Below are 18,385 nucleotides of genomic sequence, written 5' to 3' on the forward strand. Positions count from 1 at the left end.
ATGATAAAGGATTTTTTTTTCTAACAAAGGAAATAGTCCGGATTATGTCTTCGGATCTACGAGGTCTAAACGTACATATGCAAACACAGGTGCCTCTTATAGCCAACCGACACAAAGCTAGTGGCCCTTGCTCACAGCCTCCTCCAGCTTCTTCCGAGCCTCACCGATCTTCTCCTCCATCCTCTGGCGGGCTATGCTACTGTGCGCAATGCCCGTGTACCAGATGTGCTCCGCCCGCTCCCGCAGGGCAATGTGCTGCTCGGCAACGGCCGGGACCTTCTTCTCGTACTCCCATGCTAGATCAGAGATATTCCGCATAGTCACCGGAAGCAGAGACCAGGCGGCAACGGTGCCAAAGGCGAGAGGGGACGCGGTGCGGAGGAGGATACCCCGGTTGCGGGAGACGATCGAGCCAGCCATGGCAGCCACGACGACGTAGACGCCGCCCGGGAGCAAGCGCTCACCAGACTCAGGAGAGGGTGCGAGCGAAGCGACCGTGTTGGTGAAGGCATTCTCAATGTTCAAGGCGCGAGACAGGAAGTCGTTGAAGCTGTTCTCCGCGGCGAGGGAGTGGTCGTACAGGAAGAGCCGGGCTTGCCGGATTTGGGCGGCCAGGATGTCTGTGGGGGTTGGCGAAGATGAGGAAGAAGGCTCCGTTGTGGGCCAGGAGATGAGCGGCTTGGAAGCTGGAGGAGCGGGTTTGGAGGGTTCAGGAATGTCGGCTGGGATGTCGTCGTAGATGGGTTTCCTCTGTATTGTGTGTTAGGGGGCTGTGGGCGGAGAGATCCGTGTGATTGACGTACCAAGTCGCGAGGCTGCTCTGCGTAGGCCGTCTGCCTGGGATACAGGGCGATGCCTCCAGCGAGGAGGGTGGCTGCGATTGGAGCCACAGCCCGCTGTGCGCGTCAGTATGGGATCAATTGCAAGGACATCAACACGAATGGCAAGTAGAACAGACATACCTGCTGAAACATCGGGCGAAACGACATCCTGGGAGCAGAATGGAGGGGGAGAGGGTGAGAGAGGTGAGGTTGAGTAGTTGAGGTGAAGAAGAGAGAGCGAGAGGGAAGTCTGCCAAGCACGGGAATTCTTCGGCTCGAAAACTCCGTCATCGCCCGCCCTGGTCTTGTCTTGTGTTTCTGTTCCCCTTTCTCTCTCTCTTTTGATTTGCATTTAGACGCCTCTTCTGTTTATTATTTACCATGTTACCTCTACGGCGCAGGCCTTGGACCTGTCGCAAATGTCTGCAGCAACTGCAATCCCGTGCTTTTGAGACCGCCGCGTCGCCGACTCCCCGGACGCCCTTCCAATACCCCCCGGTAGATACCAGTTCTCCGAAAAAGAACGTGGATGATGCTACGATACGACGCGTGTTCGATTCGCAGCCTTTCTGGAAAGAGTTCTCTCAACAACGGAGCGCGATAGCCCCCCGACGGGCAGGGTTGGTTCAGAACCAGTACTTGACAAGCCCCGAGGGATTCAGAGTGTTCGCGAATATCTCGCTGCAAAAATGTCAGGCCATTGTAGCCAAGGTGCTCGAAGCGTCGACTTTGGAGGAATACCGGGCCATGGCAAGGGATTTGGACCGACTCAGCGATCTACTGTGTCGTGTCATTGATCTGTCGGACTTTATTCGCACGATTCATCCCGACCCGCAGATCCAAGAGGCCGCGACGCAGGCGTACGCGCTCATGTTCGAATATATGAATGTCCTCAACACCACTACCGGTCTCCATGACCAGCTCAGCAAGGCCGCGGCCAATCCCGAGGTGGTTTCACACTGGACCGAAGCCGAGAAGATTGTGGCGCAGATCTTGATTAAAGACTTCTCAAACTCTGCGATTCACATGCCGCCAGCCGAGAGACAGCGATTTGTGAACCTATCAAATGATATAAGCCAGATTGGATCCGAGTTTTTCAACGGCGCAGAACCTGCGAAATCCCAGGTCACTTTCAGCGCCAACAGCCTGCAAGGTCTGGATCCCATGCTGGTTCAAAAAATCAAGAAATGGAACAACAAGGCCCCTGTGCCGACAATGGGGATTGTCCCTCGGCTTGTGCTCCGGTCTGTTCGTGACGAGGAAGTCCGGAAGGACGTCTATCTGGCGACTAGAACATCGAGCACGCGCCAGGTTCAGCGACTGGAGCAACTTATGATGAAGCGAGCGGAGCTGGCACAGTTGTCGGGCTACAACAGCTTCGCGCACATGACCCTCAGCGACAAGATGGCCAAGACGCCCGAAGCGGTGTCGAACTTCTTGACATCGCTTGTAGGAAGCAACCGCGGGCCCGTCCGTGAGGAACTATCTCAGCTGCAAGATCTGAAAGGTGGTCCCCTCCAGCCGTGGGACCACGCGTACTACGTGCACAAGCGTGTGATGGAATATTCGCAGTCCCGCCGGTCTCGCCAGTTGAGCATTGTTCCCGAATTCTTTTCATTGGGCACTGTCATGCAGGGGCTTTCGCGGCTGTTCGATCGTCTGTACGGCGTTCGTCTTGTTCCTCAGGAGACGGCTCCCGGTGAGACCTGGCATCCCGATGTTCGCCGGTTGGATGTCGTCGATGAGGCAGAGCAGCACATCGCGGTTATCTACTGTGATCTATTTTCTCGCCCAAGTAAACACCCGAACCCGGCTCATTTTACTCTGCGCTGCTCGCGCGACATCTCCGCCGAAGAGATCGCGGAGTCCGCATCGATAGGCCAGTCCGCACATCCGAATGACGGCATGGCGACTGCGATGGATCCACAGACCCAGACTCTGCGTCAGCTGCCCACAATAGCTTTGGTCTGCGACTTCCAAGAACCTCTGACGAATGGCTCCGGTCGTCCAACTCTCTTAAGCGAACAGAGCGTGCGCACCCTCTTCCACGAAATGGGTCACGCTGTCCATTCGGTCCTGGGACAGACGCCTTTGCAATCTATCTCCGGGACGCGGTGCTCCACCGACTTTGCCGAGCTGCCATCCGTGCTAATGGAGAGCTTTGCAACGGCACCCGAGGTGCTGTCCCTGTATGCACGACACTGGCAGACAGACGAGCCTCTTTCCGAGAGCATGATGCGCAGCATGGCGCTGGACCGTACAGCCCATGGTTCCATCTACGGTGCTGTTGAGAACGAATCCCAAATCCTCATGGCTCTTGTCGACCAGGCCTACCACTCCATGCCCGTGGAGGCCACCGCCAACGGCATTGACACAACAGACATCTACCACCAAGTCTTCTCTCAATACTCCAGCCTGCCCGATCCGGACAACATCCGGCCCCGAACCTCCTGGCAAGGCTTCTTCGGCCATCTGTATGGGTATGGAGCCACATATTACAGCTACATCTTCGACCGCGCCATTGCAAACAAGCTCTGGCAGGACGTCTTCCTATCTGGTCGGGCATCCGTTGATCGCGCCGCGGGCGAAAGATATAAAAACGAAGTCCTGCGCTGGGGCGGCGGACGCAATGGCTGGCGCTGCGTTGCGGGGGTGTTAGGGAGTGAGAACCCCTCTAATAAGGACGGGCGGCTGGCGGAGGGAGGAGATGAGGCAATGCGTGAGGTTGGTCGATGGGGACTTGGTCGTGATGGAATGAGTGGGTGATCTGGATTTTGTTTTGTGATATCCACGACATACTACTTGATCTACAACCCTGTAAATTATTGAATAGACTAGAAATGAAAGATACGATCTGGTCCTGCCATCCGTCTGCATGGAGGTATAGCGCAAGTGAGCCAGACGGCCGAAATTCTGGGCGTGGATTGATAGTTAAGCGAGAGGGTTCATGAGATATGTGAGGTCGAATCGCAATGGGCTGTTTTGTTTTAGTTGGGGTAAGAGAAAAGGGGGTGTGCGTCATGCCTTTGATTCCAAAAACTTCAGAAAAGCTTCCCATGATGTTGGTTCATACAACAGCTAATTACATACACCACGGACATGGGACGAGTCCAATCTTCCTCACTCACTCATCAACGGGCTTGAGAAATGAATATAATCAGAGAAAAAAGGGAAAAAAAAAGAGAAAAACCCGACAGAAAGTAAAACAGGGTATCCTGCATCTTATTACACATACAGCCGAGTTGGAGTATCAATCAAAACAACGAAAGCAAAAAACGAAAAAAAGCAAAAAGTAACAACAAAGGAGATTCATGCTGAGCCCCCGATATGATACAACGGTGGGGGCACAGTTTCACTGAACAGACACAACAACGCCATCATGACAAGAGTGGCTCAGAGCTATCGGGCCTCGTCAGGGCGGCTGTGACTGCTTTCTGAGCCTTGCACCGAGAGAGCAGTTTCAAGATGGGGCGTTGATGAGAGGCTACTCCGGGGATCGGGGGTGTTTCGCCTTGAGATTTGGGCGAGTTCACCGATAAGTCTGGAGCAAGGAATTAGCATATATCCTGTAGTAGGCGAGACAATCTCGAGAGAACTTACTTGCGATGCTCGTCGTACCAATCATCGTTTGCAGCGCGAATATGTTTAAGCTGTTCCTGAATGCTGGCCATCTGCAGAAAGAAAATACACGAGTTAGCGCACTGGACAAAAGGCAGACTCATTCATCACATAGAGAGACACCAATAATATCTAGCAGGATGAAGAAGTCAAACGGGGATTTCCCACCGTTCCCTCAATGGATGGACCGAGGTCCTCACCTTCCGCTGCGGCTGGACCCCCTTCAGCTTGCTCGTTGCCCTCATCTGCTGCCCATCGGCTGGCACCCAGTCCTCCCGAGGCGCCCTTCTGCTCGTCCGGCTTCAGCGCTGCCAGTTCAGCCTCCAGCTCGCGCACGCGACGGCGGCTGGCTGAAATGGCGGAGTCGACGTCGCCCAGTTGGTTGAGGAGCTGCATGTTCTTGTCGATCTGGTCGTTCAAGTCCCGTTCGCCGGCATCCAGTTTCTCTTCCATCGTCTTGGTCCGGGAGCGGAAGTCTTCGAGTTCTTCACTGGCGGCAGAGTGTTTCTCTCTGAGCGCAGCATGCTCCTCCTGGGCTGCAGACAGTTGCCTCTGGACGGACTCCAGATCCGACTTATCGCCGGTCGACGTGGCAATGGACTTGTGAAGTTCTTCGATCTGAGCCTCAGCCGCCTGGTGTTTCTCCACCAGCTCCGCACGCTCAGCTGTGAGTTTCGAGAGCTCGGTCTGGATCTTCATCATCTCCTCAGCGTGCTTGCCCTCGAGATCCCGAGAAGCAGACGTAGCCGACTCTTGCACCGCGACATGGGAGTGCTCTGAATCTGCCAGCTTTTGCTCAAGATCTGCAATTGTAGCATTCAATGCATCAACCTTTGAAGTATCGGCAGCGCTGGTCTTGGCCTGGGCGAGCTGCTCGTGCACATCGGCTAGCGCGCCCTGGTGAGACTTCTGAAGATCCTCAAGCGTGGATTTGTGCGATGCCTCAATATCCTCCCTCAGAGCCGACAGTTTCGCTTCCTGGACTGTGAGGAGCTCTTCAATGGCCCTCGCGTGCTCGGCTTCAGCATCAGCATCCGCCGATTTAGAGGCCTGCGAGGCTTCCAATTCAGCTTGCAGTTTAGCCTTGGTTTCTTCGACCTCCTTCTGGAGAGCTGCGGCCTCCTTCTCACGCACTTCGGCATCGGCGGTCCTGGAGGATTGCAAGGCTTCAAGTTCAGCCTGGAATTTGGCCTGGGTCTCCTCGAGCTGCTTCTGAAGGGCGGCGGTTTCCCTGTCCCGAGATTCGCTGTGAGAGGCAAGTTCCGCTTCGAGAGCAGCGACGCGATCGGCTTGGCTGGACTCGAGTTCCCCGTACTTGGCGAGCAATTCGTCGTGCTTCGACTGAAGCTCACCCAGGGCACTCTCGTGGGAGCCTGAAGCCTGGGTCTTGACATTCTCCAGCTCGGCGGCGTGAGAGGTCTTCAGATCCTCCAAATCCTTGGCGTGGCTCTCAGAGGCAGTAGAGGCCCGAGCCCTGTGTTCTTCCAGAAGTCGAGTCGCCTCGGCCGCCTTTTCCTCAAAGGCCTTCAGCTTGCTCCCCTGCTGCGCATCCTTGGTCTGGGTTATGCCCTCGAGGTCTTTCAGACTGCGGTGTAACTCCTGGGCTTCCTTGTGCTTGCTGTGAACTCCTTCCTGAAGAGCTTGGATTTCTCCAGCTCCGGAAGACACCTGCGACTCTAGGGCCTCGACCTTCTGGCGAAGAGCTTCGATTTCTTGAACGGCAACCTCTTGGGCGGAGGCATTGCCATCCTCCAGGGCTTGTCGGGTTTCGTCCAGAGACTTCTCAGAGGCATTGAGTTTTTCTTGAAGAGCACTCAACTCCGCATCGTGCGCGGCCTTCAGGTCAGCGGCGGCGTCTTCATGGCCCTTCTGCGCAGCCGCGTTGGATGAATCCAGTGCCTCCTGAAGCTCCTTGAGCTGCTGCGAGTGCTCAGTTCCAGTTGTTTCCGCGGCAGCCTTGGCGAGTGCCAGCTCTTCCGCGTGAGAAGTGGAGAGGCTGCTCAGAGCGGTGTCGTGCTCGGCCTGGAGATTGGCAATAGAAACTTGATGACTCGACTCCAGCTCCTTTACCTTGTTGGCCAATTCTTGGGTGGCCGCGTCGCGGGCCTCTTGAAGCTCTCCCTGCAGCTTCTCACCTGCACCAGATTCAGCCTCGGCAAGTTTCGCCTCGATCGACGCTACTTTTTCTTCGAGACCAGAAATGGTCTGTTTCAAGGCATCTTCGGCCACACGGAGTTCTTGCTCCTTGACAGCGCTCAACTTATTCATCTCCGCGTTGAGGTTGTCGATAACCTGGTCGCGACCCTTGAGCTCTCGCTCCAGATTGTCAAGAGCCATAGCCTTGTCTTCCTCCATGCTGGTCTTCTGAGATTCGAGCTCCGCCTTCAAAGTGTTGAACTGTTCCTCGGACGTCGAAGCGGAGGCCTTGTACTCAGTAAGCTCCTTCTCAAGGTTCTCCAGTTGAGTCTTGTGCGTCTCCTTGAGTTCATCCAGCAGGGCAGCCGTTTTGCTGTCACCGTGCTCAGAGGCAGATTGCTTGGCGTCCTCCAGCTCCTTCTGGGACTTTTCTTCCAGATCCTTTCGCTGAACCTCAGCCTCCTCCAGTCGCACCTGCAGGGACTGCAGTTCCTCAGCATGGCTAGACGTCAATTTCTTAAGCTCAGCAGCGTGCTCGGCTTTAATAGCTTCCAGGTCACCAGCATCCTTGGTGTCCTCCGCCGAGACAGACAGCTGGCTGAGCTTTTCGTTGACCGTCTCCAATTCGGCTTTGAGGCTGGCCACAGTCTCTTCGCTCTCTGTGAGCTTGGTCTGGAGCGATTGCAACTTCTCTGAGTCTGCAGGGCTGCGCGTAGAGCCAACGGCAGAGCTCACACGCTTCTTGGGGTCCGTTGCTGAGGACACAGCAGACCTCGCCGTGGTGGTGGTGGTTGAAGTCGGGCGAGTAGCAGTGCGACTGGCGGCGGTGGTGGTCGACGGGGCCGTTCGGCTGCTGGGTATCGTCGCAGATGTCAATTTACCGACGGGCTTGCTGGTAGAGGTAGCGGCGCGCGAAGTGGTAGTTGCAGGCTTAGGAGCAACACTCGCTCTGCGGTCGGCTGTAGACGAAGTCGTAGACTTCAGCGGAGTCCGAGTAGAGGCGGTGCCGGCCATCGACATGCGCTTCGCCGTGCTTGAGATTCCCTTCTTCTCATCTCCTGAGCTGGGCATCGACCGTTTCTCATCGGCGGAGCTGCTGATCGACGCACGAGAGCGGTGTGACGAAGTGGTTGGGGTGCTCAACGGTTTACGAGTAGCCGAGGTGGTCGTAGGACGCGTGGGAGGCTTATTCAGAGTGCTCGAGCTAGTCGCGCCGCGCGCGGTGGAGGCCGTGGTCTTGGACGCGGTAGTCGACGAGGTGGGCCGCTTTGTAGTAGTCGTAGTGCTGGAGGTCGGGCGCTTGGAGGCAGCATTTGCACTCGGGTCTGTCTTTGCAGGGAGGGCCTGGGTATTCTCCTTGGAGGCCTCCGGACTGGACTGGCTCACATCCTCGCTCCCGGAGAGGACAGTCGAGTCGACCGGAGTAGCGGGCGGCGCATCTTTGGCGTCAACGTCGGAGGGAACAGGAACCGGTTCGTCGGTGGATGCCATGGTGGACAATTGAATTAAGAATTATATATTCACGAAAGAAAGGTAGGCTGTTGAGAGGGAGCTTGCGGGACGAGCGACGTGCGCGGGCAGCGGTGCGGAAAAGGGGTCTAGTGGGAAAGCTTGTTAGCCTCGAAGCGATACAACGAAATTAAACACTTCTGGATATAGATTCTTCAAGTAGCGATGCGACTTCGGCCCCGATGAAGTATCAAGGCCATATGCGCAAACATGTTCCGCTAGTCCACGGAGCTGTCTGTGCGACATTCCAACATCAAGCTGCACCCGCCCACGCGGGAAAACGTGGCTGCAGAAGCTGCAACAAAACAAAAGCAGCAGCATAGTACTGCCACCAAGGACAGGAAAAATGCCCAAAATGCCCAATTTGAAGTGTGGAAATAAATGAGGGCGGACTCACGGGCAGCGCAGCGCAAACACGGGCAGGTTCAGGGGCAACCTGCTTGACGAGGGGCGCGGTCGTCGAAGATTGATCCTCGGCGATGGGAGCTTTGGCAATCAACCCGGACAATGAGGGCGGGAACGATAATTAGCAGAAGCCACTTGGAGGTGGTCAGTGCAAAGGGAAAAAGAGGGAAAAGGAGAAAGAACGCGGGAATGGCAGAAAGCGGTGGAGGAGGGACAGGGAGGGATCGTCCATTAGTGAGTTCGTTAGTGCCTTCCTGGTGTATACTCCAATGGGCCAGCCCAAGTCGGGTTATTACATCTATAATTGCTGCTGTTGGATAGCGGTTAGATGTTGCTGTTGCTGTCGTTGTTGTGTTGTTGTTGTTGTTGGAGATATTCAATGTGGTTCAGTAACCAAAAAAGATCTAGGAACTATCTGTACGGAGAACTGGATCTACATCAATGGAGCCAGGATTCTTTTGGCCTAATGCTTCATACTCGGAGTGAGTAAAACTTCGACATGAAAGGATGCTAAACCTATTGTAGAGATGGATGCATTTGACCGCGTTGTTGACAAAACCAACCCCATCCATGGTTCGCGAGCCGCACCCGAACTCAATACTGCCGCGCAGTCAAAGAAAAGAAAAATCAATCGCTGAAGGGGTATTACGCATCACTACTGCGCCAAGGGAATCCAGAAAAAGAATCAACCGGAAGAGACGCCGGAGAAGAAAAAAAAAAAAAAGTGCCCAGGTGGAGACAACAAGAGAGACAGTTACAGGCTGGCGATCCATCCCTCAGCGCGCCGGTGTCTCTCGCATTTGCGCCGGACTTCCTGAGCCTTGGCTACAAGGTCGGTCAGAGTCCGCCGAGGGAAAAGATGTCCCCGATGGCGTAAGACCTGGATGCACAGTCCAAGACCTGGAGATTGATTAGTGTCAGTTGATAGAAAAGGAGATTCTAAGCAAGGAAAAGGATACCTACCAGAGAAGCCTTGCGCAGAGAAATGTCGGAACCCGTCAAAAAGGTGATTGAGTTCCCGAGGGTCCCAAGGTTCCTGTAATTGGAGAGCCGCATCCCAGCCATCGAGGCCGTCGGCATCGTCCACGTCTATGATCCCCTGCCTCTCCACAGGTGTGCTGGGCTTGCTGCTATCCTGATCTAGAAGCGCATCCATGATGCGCTTCAAGGGACGGAGAAGCTTGCTGGATCGAGCGCGAAGGCCAGGAGGGTGCCCTAGACTGCGCCGTTTGGAAATCTGGTCACAAGTTTCTTGAAGAAGTTCTAGCACACTGCAGAGCTCGTGGTAGACAGGCTGGCCGACAGTCCGGTAAGCTTTGAAGCAGCTCAGCACCAGATTGATCATGCTGGGGACCACAACGGCTTCGAACTGGTTTATGACACGACTGCCACGATTGCTTTGGGGTCCGAAGGATGCTTTGTCGAAGAGCCGAACCCTGATCGTTTTGAGGGCTTCCCTCAGGTTGTGACAAGACTGCAAATTGAGGCCCTCGGCATTCTGGCTCGGCTTGTCGTAGTCCTTGCGTAACTCGGAGACCAGTTTCAGAGAGTCTTTTAGCGCTTGAAGCTTGTTCCTGGGGCGATGTAAACGCAGGTCTTCTCTAGTCGCGAGCACGATATTCCATGATGGTTCCAATGGGGTCCCTTCAGTGACCTCACTCAGCCATTCGTCCAGGTCTGCATCATTATCATAGTCGTTGTCAAGGTCGTCACTGCTCTCTTCTCCGTCATTGGTCGCTTGAGTTATCTGTAACGTTTCGGGGACATGAACACGCCGCCCAGAGCGAGTTCTACGGCTCAACCGCCGTTCAGCACGAACCACGTAAGATTCTGCACCCTCATCTGGTTGGTTGCGAGGAGGGTCAGCTGCAGAAGCTTGGCTGGGTTCGTCTTCTGCGCTCTCGCTGCTGGAGGGATCACGGAGGCCCAGTTCGTCACGCCAATCGGGTTTGGCGTTTCCCCTGTCTTCCTGGCGGGTGCTACGGGTCGACCGAGGGACAACAACCTCGACACTTTGTCGTGGAGTTTCCAGTTGAGCAGATGGTGGAGCCGACTGCCCAGATGCTCCAACCGGGGGTTTCTCGGCTTCTGAGCTTGATTCCGAGCTTGAGTCCATTTCGTCATCTTCCCCGTTCTCCCCATCGGATACCTCGTTCACTTGCTCGTCTGGAGTTTCCTCAGCTCCAGCGCGCAGCTCCGACGCATCTATCGGCTCCACACCTATTTCATTGTTTTCTTCCTCGTCGATAAGCCCATGCTCTTGCGCCTCGAAGTATTCCTCGTCTTTCTCAGTATGCTGCTGGCTAAGACGTAGCTCGGTCTCCGTCGGCTGTTGGTCTGTCTCTTCGATGGCGTTGGTGGTTGTTGCCGGGGCAGGTTCGCTCTTCCGAGATCTTAGTTGCCGTCGCTCTGAGCTTAAGGGGATAGCGTAGTTATCTGTACTCCGCCTGGTGTCCATGGAGCGCGTATTAATCTTGTTGTTGAGAACATCGAGGGAATTGTTGGTGGAGTGACGCATCCTCCTCGTCCTGGCTGGCGCCATGGTTGTGTTGTGGTTTCCGGACGCGTTGCGGAGGCAAAGAAAGAAAGTAAGTCGTGGGGCATAACATCATCATCGACCCGCCTTATCTAAGAGCTACTTTTCCTCCAACAACACTTTGTCTCTTCCACACCTCACAATAATCCCCACCATGAATACAGAAGGCCCTACTGTCCGCGTCCTAGCGACCGTAGACTCTTCATCGCGGCTTGCCTTTGTCGAGCCTAGCAAGAAGATCCACGAGTCGCAGGATGCATCGGCCTTTCTGACCTCGAAAGCATACACAGACATCATGACCTTTATTCTACAACTAAACCGATCTATGTTCCCGGCGAAGCTCCCCGACAGCACGACGCAAACATGGCCCTTGAATAGCGAAGCTGTACAATTCTCGGCGCGGGTGCGACAGCTCCAACGGCTGCTCTCGAAGCTGGAAGATATTATCGACGAGGTTCCACCTGATACCGGCCCGCGTCGGTTTGGCAATATCAGTTTCCGGCGGTGGTATGAGGTTGTGGAGAGTCGTGCATCAGATCTGCTGGAGGAGTGCTTGCCCGCAGAAATATTGCAGATGCGATCGTCCGATCCAGATGGCCCCACGGCCGAGACGGAGTTGAAGGCATATTTTCTGGGCAGCTGGGGCAGCGGGCAACGGTTGGACTATGGAACTGGTCATGAATTAAGCTTTTTGGCTTTCCTGGGTGCAATCTGGAAGCTGAATGGGTTCCCCAAAGCTGAGTCCGGGGTTGAAGAGAGAGCCATTGTGATAGGAGTGATCCAGCCGTGCGTTCCACTTGACCAGATTCTCATTGCTTTGCTGACAATCGCCGTAGGTACCTCGAGCTAGTCCGGTTACTTATCAAAACATACACCCTGGAGCCCGCTGGTTCTCACGGTGTCTGGGGGTTGGACGACCATTCCTTCGTCCCATACATTTTTGGAGCTGCTCAACTAGCACCCGCTATAACGGACACGGACTTGACTCCCGAAGAAGGGTCTTTGCCAAATGCCCCCAAGGCATCCGATGTCGTGAAGGCCAGTACTGTCGAGAGGGAACGCAAGACGAACATGTACTTCTCGGCAATCGGGTTCATCTACGATGTGAAGAAGGGCCCCTTCTGGGAACACAGTCCCATGCTCTATGATATTTCTGGGATCCAAACTGGCTGGGCCAAAATAAACAAAGTTTGATCTTCCCCCATTCGTGATCGAATTGATTCTAATATCCGGCCAGGGCATGATCAAAATGTACAATGCAGAAGTCCTTTCCAAATTCCCTGTGGTGCAACACTTCCCATTCGGGTCCCTTTTCAGCTTTGACCGAGATCCAAACGCCGTCGCTCCGCCAACAACTGTCCATACAACATCCGGTCCCCAGGCACGACCCGTAGCACCAGATGCCGGTCCATCTTCGACTACTTCTGCCAGACCTATGCCTGGATCTGGGACCAAGGCCCCGTGGGCTACAGCAGGACCTGGAATTGGATCGGCGCCGCCGATGGGTGCAACTGCAGCCCCATGGGCAGGCGCAAGAAGAGATGTTCCGACTGGCACTGCAACGGGCAGCACATCAAGGATTCCGCCGTCTATTCCAGATACTTCAAGGATGCCTCCCGGTCCCATGGCCCCTACCAGAGCTCCCTGGGCATCTTCCCAAACCCCCACGGGATCCAGTGACGAGGTTCACACCAAGGCTCCCTGGGCGAAGCCAGGGTAAATCGACATACAATGAACAGTGATCATATGGAATCCCAAGTATTAGGGGTTTCACAAAAGTAGAGGCCACCAGCAGGTGCCCTTGTGTAGATACAGTGGGCGGACTTATCTCAGAGTAATCTGACAATGAAGTTCAAATCATGTATTGAGACCTAATGAGTACATCATCAATTTTATTAATAGTTGGGACTCGAGTGACTCCTGTTCGCCCGATCCGAAACCTGGCTGTATACTTGTACATTGAATGGCTCAACTAATATGCCAACGACATCATGATTTAAAAAAAAAGTGCTTTTAGCGGGGTATCTCTTCTATAAACGCAAAAACCGACATGAACACCTTGTCGAAAAAACCATATATGAAAGGTGTCTGTCATTCCGAGTCGGAAGCATAGCTCACCAGCGCCGGCGTTGGTGGTGTGTTTGGGGCACCATGGGAAACATGTGCGTCGACTCTGTTTTCCAGGCTAGTGTTGGCAAGTGCGCGAGGCCCGTTCTTGCTCGATATTACAGGCGCTGAAATTTTTCTTTTCTTGATGCCCGGTTGCCATGCGTTTTCGCCGCCAGCATCGTCTTTCAAGAATGGGTCCACCACAGCTCGCGTATTCCCCGTTATCTCATTGCGCAGGGCATCTTTGCGCTGTGCCACCAAAAAAGCCGACCGAGTTTGTCGAGTTCCTTTGTTTGTCTTCTGTTGTGTCGAAGAACTCTTCGGGACCCGCTGCTCGAACAACGGCCTCGCACGCGTGGCCCTGGCCGCACCGATGCTAATGGCAGACTGGTCATCACCAAACTCCACCATGCTCGCGCGTTGGCGATCCGCCTCCGTCTCATCGACCAATTCAATGCCCAGACTCATCTTATCCTTCAACGCCTCGCGATTTGCCTCCGATTTCTCCAGCCCTTTTCTCTCCGCGCGAAACGTGCGTCGCAGCCGCTTCGACTTCTCGTACGGATCATCCCAGTCCCTTGCCTGGCGCTGCTGCAGTTCGAGAATGCGGCTGCTCTCTGTCTGCGCACGTCGCTTATCCTCTACCTTGCCCTCAATCTTCGCAAACGGGTCTTTCTCCGCTGAGTCTGTAGTTGTGCTGTACTGTGGCCGGATGGCAATCTCCCCGGGCTGCAGCTCCTTGTCCTCGCCGGTGTCGCGCTTCCGCCCGCCTTCCACAACGATATAAGCCGTGTTCTTCGGGTCCGTCCGGATCTCGATCCAGCCCCCGCAGACCGTGTGTTTCATTCGGAAACTGTATATAGGTGTCGAGTAGTAATTGCCCACTTTCTTCTTCTCCGCGTTGAACCGCACCCCCTGCCCGATTATTGTTTCGTGTGGTTTGCATGTCGTGCACCAGACGGCGAAGGGCATCTCGAACCGCACGACTAGCGCGCCGGTCGTGTGCAGATGTCGGGCTCTTGCGCCGAGGGGATGCTTTCCAGCTAACTTGTTGCCGGTGGTGAGACCTTCTTGGTCGGGGGGGACATAGCTGTGGTGAGTGTTAGTGACCTATAGGTGTGTTGAAGGTGGGGAGAACGGACCGTCCCATATCTGGCAGAAGAACATGTTAGCTTTGGATGGAGAACCATGCGATGGGTACTTACTAAAGCCCTGCATCCTGGCGGGCAGGACAGTGGTTGTCGCCAATACTGAGTGAGAGGTGGGAAGAAGATCAACTTCTCTCACTCACTCGCCATCGTTATCGGTAAGATGAGTCAGCATCTTCATCATGAGCTTTTGTTCTTCTAGTCCACTAGTTAACTATATAGTTTTGTTTCAACTATTTCACATCCAACTAACTAGGTCAAAAGTGCCCCCCCATTCGAGTCGACAATACTACCTGTCGCAAACTGATCTTTCATGAGATACAGATAACTCTCCGCCAGGTCCTCTGGCCGTCCCACCGTCCCCGTCGTGGACTGGCTCTTGAACATTTCCAGGACGCCCTCCAACCGCTCACTGGGGATCCCCGAGAAAAGCTCCGTATGCACTGCTCCTGGCGAGACCATATTGACCCGCAGCGGCTTGAGGTCCAGGGCGAGTCCTCGCACAATGCCCTCTGAACCAGCCGCAAATGCAGTGGTCACGGTCCACCCGGGAGCAGGCTTATGAGCGCGCACTCCGCCGGTCACGATGAAGGAGTTCGCTGGTACTAGATCCAGGTATTGGGGGATGTACTTGGCGATCATTAGCGGTGCCACGAAGCGTACAACGCCGGTCTTTTGGATGATCTCCGGGGTCAACCCGGCAAGAGGTGGCAGGCCGAGCGCATCGCCGGCTGTGCTGACGATGTGGTTGATCTTGGTAGCCCCGTTGTTGGTAACAGTTTGAAAGAGATTCGCAAGATTGGAATCGAGATTGGCCGTGTCGGATAGATCACAGGTGTGGGTAATGATAGTTTGCGCTGCTGCTTGAGCCGGGTATGTCTGGCGCAGCCGCGTCACTGTCTTCTCGAGCTTGGCGGGGTTCGAGCTTGAGATGATCAGGTGCGCGCCGTGCTCGAAGGCTGCTTCGGCGACGCAGAATCCGATGCCGGATGTTCCGCCGAAGATGAGCACGCGCTGGTTGGCGAGCTTGGAGGTGTATTTGTTTGTCATTGGAGCTATGCTGTGATAGAGTATGGTGGAACCTCTTAAAATGTTTAATGTTTCTTGTTTCTTGCAAAATTGAATGGTTTCACACATTTATAACTTGTCCAATTCGGAGGCACTTCATCCCGCCTCCGGAGATTCCGATTTTATCTCCGGCCCAAAGTCTCCGGCAAAGTCCACCATAAGCCAAAGAACATTGGACCGTAAGCCAATTATCTCCGCCAATTTCGATACAATGGTAAAAATTCCGTCCAGCGCAGCAACTGGTCACGGAGTTTAATGGGTGTAAGTAGTGTGGCGTAGAAAATATACCAACATGTTTGTAGGGCCGGGGTGACATGACAACGATTGGGTACTGCGAACATGGGCAATCAATTGTTCAATCCATATCGAAAATACCCCAACCACATTGGAGTATGCTATGAGGTGTAATTTGACAGTGGCTCTAGGAGTGTGGACCACCTAGTTACATAGCTTTCTCAAAATGTATTCAAAAGAGTATTATAAATGGAGGCCAGTCCCGATGAGTCGATATATAAATCGAGAAATTTGCTCTTTGCCCACTAGTTACATAAATCCGCTAGATCAGTGATGTTCCTAAAGAAGAAGCGGAGGCCGAGCAGGAATTATCCAAGGAGGGGGGCCCAAGTATTGATCTCCCACGTCTGGATCCACTGTAAAACATGCCATTCCCTTCGAACAAAAAAGTAAAAGTAGCATATAACAATTTTCAAGCAACAGCCGAATTACCTCCTCCACTGCAAGATGAGAATCACTTCCGTTACCTCGCATATTCTTCGCATTCCACTTGGTGACCGAGTCTTCTACTCCTCCCAAGCCCGATTCCCAGAACGCAATTCATACCTAGTGAGGATAGAAACCGACACCGGCCTCGTCGGATGGGGAGAAAAAGGCCAATATGGTCCTCCCGAACCGGTGGCCGCTGTAACCGACCATGTATTCGGACCAAAACTCATCGGCCGAGATCCAACCGAGCCCGTCGTCATTTGGGAGCAACTCTATGCTTTCTCCCGGGACTTCGGCCAAAAAGGCACTTATGTCGAAGCTATAAGTGCCATCGACATCGCCCTGTGGGATATAAGCGGCAAAGCGGTGGGATTGCCCGTGTCCAAAATGCTCGGCGGCGCATTTCGCAAGCAAGTCAAAGCCTACGCGACGGGGTGCTACTACCCTGAGAAATACGACGATCTACCGAAGATACTCGAAAATCTGAAGCTCGAAGCAACCCGCTACCGCGACTTAGGGTTCGACGCTCTCAAAGTGAAAATTGGACTACTCGATATTCACGCCGACGCTGAACGCCTGCGCGTTATCCGAGAGACCGTCGGCCCCAATGTCGCCATCATGGTGGATGCCAACCACGCATACTCCGCCGCAACAGCAATTCAAATGGGGAAACTAATGGAAACGTACGACATCCGCTTCTTCGAAGAACTGGTCATCCCCGAAGATCGAGCGGGATACCGTCGCGTTCGCGCAGAAAACCCCATCCCCGTCGCCGGCGGCGAGGCCGAGTTCACACGCTACGGATTTCGAGATTTCCTCGGCGAAGGATGCGTGGACATTGTTCAGCCGGATCTGACAGTGTGTGGGGAGTTCACTGCCTTCTCTCAGGTTCTGGCCCTTGCCAATGCCCATGGAGTTCTGGTCGTTCCCCATGTGTGGGGGTCTGGCATTGCGCTCGCTGCAGCGCTGCAGGCGCTGGCTACTATCCCTCCTATGCCTCATACCGCCAATCCGATTCCACTGAGAAATGAGCCCATGGTGGAGTTTGACCGGACGCAAAATAGTTTGCGGGATGGATTGCTAATTGAGAAGTTATCAGTATAGGTCTGGGCGTTGGTGTTTTGTGTTATCTTGTCGCAAGCCTTGAACTCGGCCCTGAATTTCCTTCCAACGATTGTCGCCACGCTGGGATACAACGAAACCTTGACTCTTGTTTTGACTGTCCCGCCCTACCGTGTGTTTATTCGTCATCCTTTTTTTTCTCTTTATTGATGCTACCTGCTGACGAGCGGCAGTATTTGCCTGCTTTTACTTCTACTTCATTAGCTGGTGGAGCGATGTAAGTTGTCCAGCTAAGGTTCGAGGGCTCCACCTCTAACCCAGTGGTACAGCGCAGCGCGGCTCTATACTGGCCTATAGTCCTATCCTTGGTCATGGGTGTTGTTGGGTTCGTCATTCCTTTAGCAACGACTAACCTCGGTGCACGATATTTCGCCATAATGCTGTTCCCCAGTGCAACCAGTACGGCAGTGCCGTTCTCCTACATAACTATCTGCTGGACTTGTCAACTAACAAAATTGCTTCTAGTCGGACCACAGATCCCAATTTACAAGACTCTGAACCTCCACATCGCTAGGCCATACCCTAAGCGAGCAGCTGGTGTCGCTCTTCTGAATGCCGTTGGAGGTACATCGAATGTGTGAAGCAGCTATCTCTGGACACAAGGGCCAAGGTTCTATCCCGGGTTTGGAATGTGTACGTACAAGAATGTCCAATGAAACTGTTCAAACATTGACAATGCATATGATATAGGTGTCGGGGTTGTAGTCGTATTCATGCCTACCACCACCTTGTACAAGTGGTACATTGCAAACAATAACAAGAAGCTTTCTGGTGATGAGTTTCAAGTCAGAAGTGCCATGAAGGGAGGTGTAACACAGGAGCAGGTGGATATGAGATGGAGATACGAGGGCTACTAGACTTGTACCCTCTCTCAGTAATTTGTGATTGCAATCCTCGTTGGCCTAGAAGGTCGCTTAACAATCTGCTCATACACATGCTAGTGCTGATTTATCGCAGATTTATCACTTTTTTGGCATAGGGGCTGGATCTCGTATTCGTTAAACATCCCATAGTTAAGTTACTTTGATTAAAATTCGGCGGCGGCCATTGGACAGGATCGACTTTTAGCTTTGACTAGGTAGCCGAAGCGCCAAAGCGTGGGATTACGTATGGGTGCACGTATTACCGAGCTTATTTATAGTTCAGCTCTAGTTGGAGGCCTAATCTATCTGGGGCTGAACGTTCTATTC

General features: G+C 53.8%; 8 protein-coding genes across 8 annotated transcripts; 3 read left to right on the forward strand and 5 right to left on the reverse strand.

Annotated features, from left to right (window-relative positions):
- Window positions 1–117: 117 nt before the first annotated feature.
- Window positions 118–989, reverse strand: PFLUO_LOCUS4677 (uncharacterized protein; the record flags this gene model as incomplete). The annotated part of the gene is made up of 3 exons (XM_073782051.1): window positions 118–750; window positions 804–896; window positions 963–989. The coding sequence occupies 3 exons, from the start codon at window positions 987–989 to the stop codon at window positions 118–120; spliced, it is 753 nt and encodes a 250-aa protein (XP_073638745.1).
- A 213-nt stretch (window positions 990–1,202) lies between these two features.
- On the forward strand, window positions 1,203–3,587 carry PFLUO_LOCUS4678 (Mitochondrial intermediate peptidase; the record flags this gene model as incomplete). The annotated part of the gene is made up of 1 exon (XM_073782052.1): window positions 1,203–3,587. One exon carries the CDS (start codon window positions 1,203–1,205, stop codon window positions 3,585–3,587), a length of 2,385 nt encoding a protein of 794 aa, XP_073638746.1.
- Window positions 3,588–4,220: 633 nt separating this feature from the next.
- PFLUO_LOCUS4679 (uncharacterized protein) lies at window positions 4,221–8,066 on the reverse strand (the record flags this gene model as incomplete). Its single annotated transcript, XM_073782053.1, has 3 exons — window positions 4,221–4,362; window positions 4,422–4,492; window positions 4,608–8,066. 3 exons carry the CDS (start codon window positions 8,064–8,066, stop codon window positions 4,221–4,223), a joined length of 3,672 nt encoding a protein of 1,223 aa, XP_073638747.1.
- Window positions 8,067–9,243: 1,177 nt separating this feature from the next.
- On the reverse strand, window positions 9,244–11,031 carry PFLUO_LOCUS4680 (uncharacterized protein; the record flags this gene model as incomplete). The annotated part of the gene is made up of 2 exons (XM_073782054.1): window positions 9,244–9,389; window positions 9,453–11,031. The coding sequence occupies 2 exons, from the start codon at window positions 11,029–11,031 to the stop codon at window positions 9,244–9,246; spliced, it is 1,725 nt and encodes a 574-aa protein (XP_073638748.1).
- Window positions 11,032–11,179: 148 nt separating this feature from the next.
- PFLUO_LOCUS4681 (Serine/threonine-protein phosphatase 2A activator 1) lies at window positions 11,180–12,705 on the forward strand (the record flags this gene model as incomplete). The annotated part of the gene is made up of 4 exons (XM_073782056.1): window positions 11,180–11,811; window positions 11,862–12,213; window positions 12,263–12,330; window positions 12,426–12,705. 4 exons carry the CDS (start codon window positions 11,180–11,182, stop codon window positions 12,703–12,705), a joined length of 1,332 nt encoding a protein of 443 aa, XP_073638749.1.
- A 411-nt stretch (window positions 12,706–13,116) lies between these two features.
- On the reverse strand, window positions 13,117–14,352 carry PFLUO_LOCUS4682 (Protein saf4; the record flags this gene model as incomplete). The annotated part of the gene is made up of 3 exons (XM_073782057.1): window positions 13,117–14,224; window positions 14,277–14,286; window positions 14,340–14,352. 3 exons carry the CDS (start codon window positions 14,350–14,352, stop codon window positions 13,117–13,119), a joined length of 1,131 nt encoding a protein of 376 aa, XP_073638750.1.
- Window positions 14,353–14,534: 182 nt separating this feature from the next.
- On the reverse strand, window positions 14,535–15,332 carry PFLUO_LOCUS4683 (uncharacterized protein; the record flags this gene model as incomplete). Its single annotated transcript, XM_073782058.1, has 1 exon — window positions 14,535–15,332. One exon carries the CDS (start codon window positions 15,330–15,332, stop codon window positions 14,535–14,537), a length of 798 nt encoding a protein of 265 aa, XP_073638751.1.
- Window positions 15,333–16,091: 759 nt separating this feature from the next.
- PFLUO_LOCUS4684 (uncharacterized protein) lies at window positions 16,092–17,177 on the forward strand (the record flags this gene model as incomplete). Its single annotated transcript, XM_073782059.1, has 1 exon — window positions 16,092–17,177. The coding sequence occupies one exon, from the start codon at window positions 16,092–16,094 to the stop codon at window positions 17,175–17,177; it is 1,086 nt and encodes a 361-aa protein (XP_073638752.1).
- Between the last annotated feature and the right edge of the window lie 1,208 nt (window positions 17,178–18,385).

The sequence above is a fragment of the Penicillium psychrofluorescens genome, assembly GCF_964197705.1.
Source record: "Penicillium psychrofluorescens genome assembly, chromosome: 3".
Lineage (NCBI taxonomy): Eukaryota > Fungi > Ascomycota > Eurotiomycetes > Eurotiales > Aspergillaceae > Penicillium > Penicillium psychrofluorescens.